Source organism: Sapajus apella, unplaced genomic scaffold, assembly GCF_009761245.1.
Source record: "Sapajus apella isolate SASKATOON/1434 unplaced genomic scaffold, GSC_monkey_1.0 scaffold96, whole genome shotgun sequence".
Lineage (NCBI taxonomy): Eukaryota > Metazoa > Chordata > Mammalia > Primates > Cebidae > Sapajus > Sapajus apella.
The window spans coordinates 603,549-609,279 of record NW_022437036.1 but is presented as its reverse complement, the minus strand read 5'-3'; the positions used below and the strand labels follow the sequence as shown (position 1 = coordinate 609,279).

At 60.5% G+C, this 5,731-nt stretch overlaps 1 protein-coding gene and 1 long non-coding RNA gene across 2 annotated transcripts in view; both read right to left on the bottom strand.

Moving 5' to 3' along the window:
* The window catches only part of STMN3 (stathmin 3), a 12,504-nt gene extending 10,336 nt beyond the window's left edge, over positions 1–2,168 (bottom strand). The window contains exon 1 of the mRNA XM_032257003.1: positions 1,979–2,168. Within this exon, the coding sequence (XP_032112894.1) occupies positions 1,979–1,997 (19 nt within the window). The 5' untranslated portion in view covers positions 1,998–2,168. The remainder of the gene's footprint in view (positions 1–1,978) is intronic.
* Positions 2,169–3,605: 1,437 nt separating this feature from the next.
* Positions 3,606–5,090, bottom strand: LOC116535701. Its single transcript, XR_004262335.1, has 2 exons — positions 4,591–5,090; positions 3,606–4,540 (listed from the first exon to the last, which is right to left on the bottom strand). It is a non-coding gene; the product is annotated as an uncharacterized LOC116535701 (long non-coding RNA).
* Between the last annotated feature and the right edge of the window lie 641 nt (positions 5,091–5,731).

The window sequence follows — 5,731 nt, the reverse complement described above, 5'->3', positions numbered from 1 at the left end:
TCCTGAGTAGCTGGGATTACAGGCACGCGCCACCATGCCCAGCTAATGTTTTGTATTTTTAGTAGAGACAGGGTTTCACCATGTTGACCAGGATGGTCTCGATCTCTTGACCTCGTGATCCACCCGCCTCGGCCTCCCAAAGTGCTGAGATTACAGGTGTGAGCCACAACAGCTGGCCTTTCAGCCTCACTTCTACAGAGGATGAAAGGAGGCTCAGAAAGGGCAAGTATCCCACCCAGCATCACACAGCACGCCAGATGAGAGCTGGGTCATGAGCCTGGGCCTGACTGTAGGTTCCTGTCAAGAGCTCCTGGAGGTGGGGAGTCTGTCCAGAACTGAGAGGGCAGGGGGACCAACATGTCCTCTGACCCCTGGAGGCTGCTGCTGGCTCCCCCAGGGGCAGATGGAGGTCAGTGTCACCCAGGCTGCCTCTCACAGTGCTAAGAGCCCAGCTTGGCAGGAGCCTTTACCTGCGCAGGCGACTCAGAAATGTGGCTACCACAGTCAGACTGCTTGGTGTGCAGTGAGCATTCATCTCTTACCAGACAAGTGGCCAAGCACCTTTCCTGAAATATTGAAGCCTCAGAACAAGCCCCAGGGGAGGTGCCATGACCTCCATCCAGATAAGGAGACCCAGGTCCTGAGAGGTTATGCAGCTTGGACAAGACCACACAGCTCAAGAAGGTCAGACTCTGGGTTCAGAAGGAGAATGTGAGCAGAGCCCACAAAAGAGAGATGAGCCAAGTGCCAGATGCCGAGATGGCCTCGCCTTCCCAGCTTAGCCCCAGGAACCCAGCCCAGGGGGAGGACCCATCAGGGAAAGGCTGTCAGGAAAGGACAGGAGGCAGCCAGGGAGGACAGAGCTGTCCTCAGGGGCAGGAGGGGAGTCCCCTCTGCTGAGAGCCCCCCAGTATCCCTGGGGGTGCCAGGGAGGAGGCAGAGGAAGGAAGCACAGATGGACACCACTCCCAGACAGGTGGGGAGATGTGGTCAGTGACACATACGGTCCCCTCCTGGCAGGTGCTGAAGTCACCTGGCGCCCCAAGCCCGTGGGGCCTGAGGGGCGGGGTCAGGGCGGGCACGTGGGTGGGGTGGGGGAGAACCATCTCTTCCTAGGGCAGAAGAAGAGGTAGGAGGGAGTGCGGTTCGTGGGCAGAGGCGGTGATGGGAAGGGGGTGGGGGCCCTTCATCCCTAGGTCCAGAATCCTCCCCCCGCCCCGGGCCTGCTCCCGCCCCTCCGGCTGAGCTCCGCGCGGGACGGGCCAGGGGGCGGGGTGGGCGCCGCCTTCGAAGGCGGGGGTCCCCTCTCCTTCCGGAGGGTTTGGGAACGGAGCAGCCCCTCCCCCCATCCACGCCCCGCGGCGCAGAGGGCTGTGGCTTTTCCGGCCAGAGCAGGGGGCCCGGGGCACCGCGAAGGGAGGCCCCCGAGGCCGCCGCGGTGTGGGGAGGGCGCAGTCCCCGCTCTCCGGGCTCCGCGTCTGCCCCCCCCCCACCGAGCGCCCGCTCCAGCCCTGCGCTCCCCTGGCGCAGGCAGCGCCCGTCCCGGCTGCGGCTTTGGCGGAGGGTCCCACCCCCCTTCGCCTCCCCGCGGAGGCTCCGTGAGACCCAGATCTAGGGTCGCCGACGCCCCAGGGACTCCGCCCGCACACGGCGAGCGCGCCCACGCGGTCACGAGCCCACGCCCGGGCCTCGGAGCCACCCTGCGGCAGGAGCCCCCTGCGTGGCACGCAGCTCCCCAAGGGGCGAGGCGCCCCCAAGCCCGGCGTCCCGGTCCCCCGCGCCGCAGCCCCTGCCTTTGGCCTTGGGGCGCGCAGCCCCCAGCTCGGGCGGGTCGGGCCCAGGCTCGTCATGCGCAGGGTTGGAGAAGGGAAACCGGCGTCCGCAGCCGGCCCCGGGCTCGGAGGAGGCCAGACGAGGCCCCCGCTCGGCCCCCGCTCGGCCCCCGCCGCCCCAGGAAGCCCCCTGCCCCGGCGCCTACCCGACAAGGTGCTGGCCATGGTGCTGGCGGCGGCGGGGCCTGCGGAGGCTGGAGAGGCGCGGGCGGCGGCCGGAGCTGCTGCTGGCTAGTGCTGCAGTGCTGGGGAGGGGAGGGGGAGCGACGGCGGGCGGGAGGCGGGCGCGGCGGCGGGGGAGAGGGAAGGAAAGAGAGAGAGGGAGGGAGGGAGAGACAGAGAGAGGAGAGAGAGAGAGACTGAGTTGGGGGGAAGGAGAGAGGGAGAGGGAGGGAGAGGGAAGGAGGGACGGAGGCAGGAAGAGACAGAGGAGCCAGCGCCTGGCTGGGAAGGGGCGGCAGCCCTCAGAGGGAAAGGGCGGAGGAGGGAAGGAGGGGTCCGACTGCAACCAGACGCCCTCCCTACAACTGCTCACAGCAGGACAGCTGCTTCCTGAACTTGGCTTTGTGAGGCCTGAGAGTGGGATGCAGATGAGCCCCCCCCTTCCACAGGGCAGGTGGGGCAGGGGCCAGGAAGGAGAGGAGGTCCCACCCCTAGGGTGAGGCCGCCGAGCCCTGCACCCAGGCCCCTCAATTCTGGGCCGGTGCCAACAGGGTCTAGGTCTGTGACTGCCATCGGAGAGGATGCCACAGCCACACGGTGGATGCTGGCCTGGAGGCCTCCAAGGGGCATCTCCTGTGGGCCCAGGGATGGGTAGGACCTGAGCAGAGAAGCGTGAAAGTGAAGTGGTGAGGCCAGAACAAAGGCTGTGCTGTGAAACAGAGGTGGGTTCCCACCCGCCAGGCTCTGAGGTTCACTCACTGTGTGGCCAAGGCCAGGGGCACTGTCTCAACACCTGGGCCTTTGTTTCTCACGTGTAAGATGAGACAATGACACGGCCTCCCAGAGATGGAGAGGTGGGGTGCCAGGGTTGTGTGTGCTTAGTGAGTGGGGGGCAAGCTCTCCTGCCTCCCCCTCTCCTCATAACTCCCAAAGGGAAAGCCTGATAGACAAATGGAGTGTCATTCCATTGCAGGGATGGAGCTGCCCAGGCTGGGAGAAGTGCTTTGCCCTACAAGCAACTAAGTCATGGAGCCAAGAGTAAAACTCTGGCAAACCTCAGGAGACTTGCAGAGCGATGAGGCCGGCACAGCAATGGGAAAGCCAGGGCAAGTGTCACCTCCAGCATTTTTTTGGGCTCCTGAGGCCACCACACCCCAGGGTGGCCTGGAGCGTCCCGGGCCCTGCATGCAAGTGGGTGTTGTCCCTGGGACTGTGATTCTGGTGGATTTGATGCCCGAGAATGTGAAACCACGTGGCACAGAGGTAGCACATAGGACAGGAGGGTCATCAGGTGGGCCCTGACCCCATCACAGGAGCACTTTAAAAGTAGTTTCCTCTGACTGGTTGAAGAAATTGGAGGGGTAAAAGCAAAGGAGGTTCTCTGTTGTTGAGATGAGGCGCTACATGGCAAGGATCTGAGAGCTGTCCCCAGCCAACAGCCAGCAAAACAACACGACCTCAACGGCAAGGAAGTGAGTTCTTCCAACAGGAAGAGAATGTGCTTGGAGGCAGGTTTGACTCCAGGGCCTCCACACAAGAACTCAGCCCACTTCCTTTCAGCCTTAGGATACTAGGAACTGGAAGGTAATAACCGAGGGTTGTTTTAAGCTGTTGAGTTTGTGGTAATTTGCTATGAAGCTCTATCAAACTAATATACACACAGAGCAAGCCCCTGGGCCATTCCTAGGAACCCAGCTCTGGGAAGGAGGAGGAAGGGTGCAGAGGCACACAGAGCTGCCCACCACAGCGCAGCTGTGTCCTCCCTGTTGGCCACCACAGTGGCAGTTGGAGACAGCCTCCTTCTGATGGACTCCAGCCCCAGGTGCGGGAACACAGGTGCTAGGGATCAAGAGGAGTACACCTGTCTGGGACCTCCAGAGTCCTCTCATGTGGGTGGGGTAGGACCAGCCCAGTCAGGCTCAGAGCACTGCAGTACCTCACACTCACTGTGACTCTGGCCAGACCCTCTATGAGCCTGCGTCCTCATCTGGTGCACAGGGACCAGGTGTGTGGAAGCCCGTGGCATAGTGCCAGGAGCATAGATGTGCACACCTAGTGCACACTAGTGGGCATACACGAGGGCACTGATTGTCGGCTGTACTGACTCTCAGCGCGCTAGTGGGCACAGGCTGGCAGGCACACACAACAGCTGTATGGACAGTATACCAGAAGGCACAGGCCATGGTTGTACTGGCAGTGCTTAGCGGGCACACGCAGTAGCTGTACGGACTGTCAGCGTGCTAACGGGCGCACGCCGTAGCTGTGCCGATTGTCAGCGTGCTAACGGGCGCACGCCGTAGCTGTGCCGATTGTCAGCGTGCTAACGGGCGCACGCCGTAGCTGTACTGATTGTTTGCCCCAATATAGCCCCAGGTCTTGGAGCAGATTTTGACTTCTCACCAAGGTCAACTGCAGAAAGTGCATGAGCAGGCATTTCAAAGATGTTTTTCTTCTTTTCCTTTTTTCCAAATCTCTTTAATTAGGGGGAATGGCCTCTAGGGTGCCCTCATTGCAACACTTCTTCACTGGCACTGCCCTCTGAGTCCCTGCTTCTCATCACATTGAGCACCTCATCAGGCTGAGAACGGCTGGGGACACAGGGGCTCACAGGTGTCCTCTGCCGGAAGGCCTTCCCCACGGTGGCAGGGGCCTGTGGCCGTGCTGCTTGGCTGGTGAAGCCACACTTGCCCAGTGTCTTACCATCATCCGAGACTTGGTTGTCCTTGCACAGTTGCTGCTTGTCATGCAGCCGCTTAAGGATGCCTGTGACAATGCGCTTCAGCTCCAACATGTGTTGGACTCCCTGGCGTCCATGAAGACGGTGGTCTTGTGGTGCCAGGTCATGAGGAGCACATTCTGGGGGCAGCGGGCTGGCATGAGCATGAAGCCCGGGACTCCAGCAGGGCCCAGCCACGCCTCTACCACCCTGGCCCCGTGCAGCCTCTCCTCCCCACCTCAGAGATGTTTTTCATGTGCACATGTGCTAGTTAAAAAAAATGGGGTGGGGGGGGCAGGTGGCTCACACCTTAATCTCAGCACTTTGGGAGGCTGAGGTAGGTGGATCACGAGGTCAGGCATTCAAGACCAGCCCAGCCAACATGGTGAAACCCCATCTCTACTAAAAATACAAAAAATTAGCTGGGTGTGGTGGTCTGCACCTGCAGTCCCAGCTACTCAGAAAGCTGAGGCAGGAGAATTGCTTGAACCTGGGAGTGGGAGGTTGCAGTGAGCCGAGATCACAGCACTGCAATCCAGCCCCAGCAATAGGGAGACCCCCCATCTAAAAAAAAAAAAAAAAAAAAAAAAATTTGGCCAGGCACAGTGGCTCATGCTTGTAGACCCAGCACTTTGGGAGGCTGAGGTGGGCAGATCATGAGGTCAGGAGATTGAGACCCTCCTGGCCAACATGGTGAAACTCCATCTCTACTAAAAATACAAAAAAATTAGTTGGGTGTGGTGGTGCACACCTGTAGTCCCAGCTACTCGGGAGGCTGAGGCAGGAGAATCACTTGAATCCAGGAGGCGGAGATTGCAGTGAGCTGAGACCGCACCACTGCACTACAGCCTGGGCAACAGTGCAAGACCGTCTCAAAAAAATTAAAAATGTTTTGGCCGGTTGTAGTGACTCACACCTGTAAACCCAGCACTTTGGGAGGCTGAAGTGGGCAGATCACCTGAGGTCAGGAGTTTAAGACCAGCCTGGCCAACATGGTGAAACCCTGTCTCTACTAAAAATA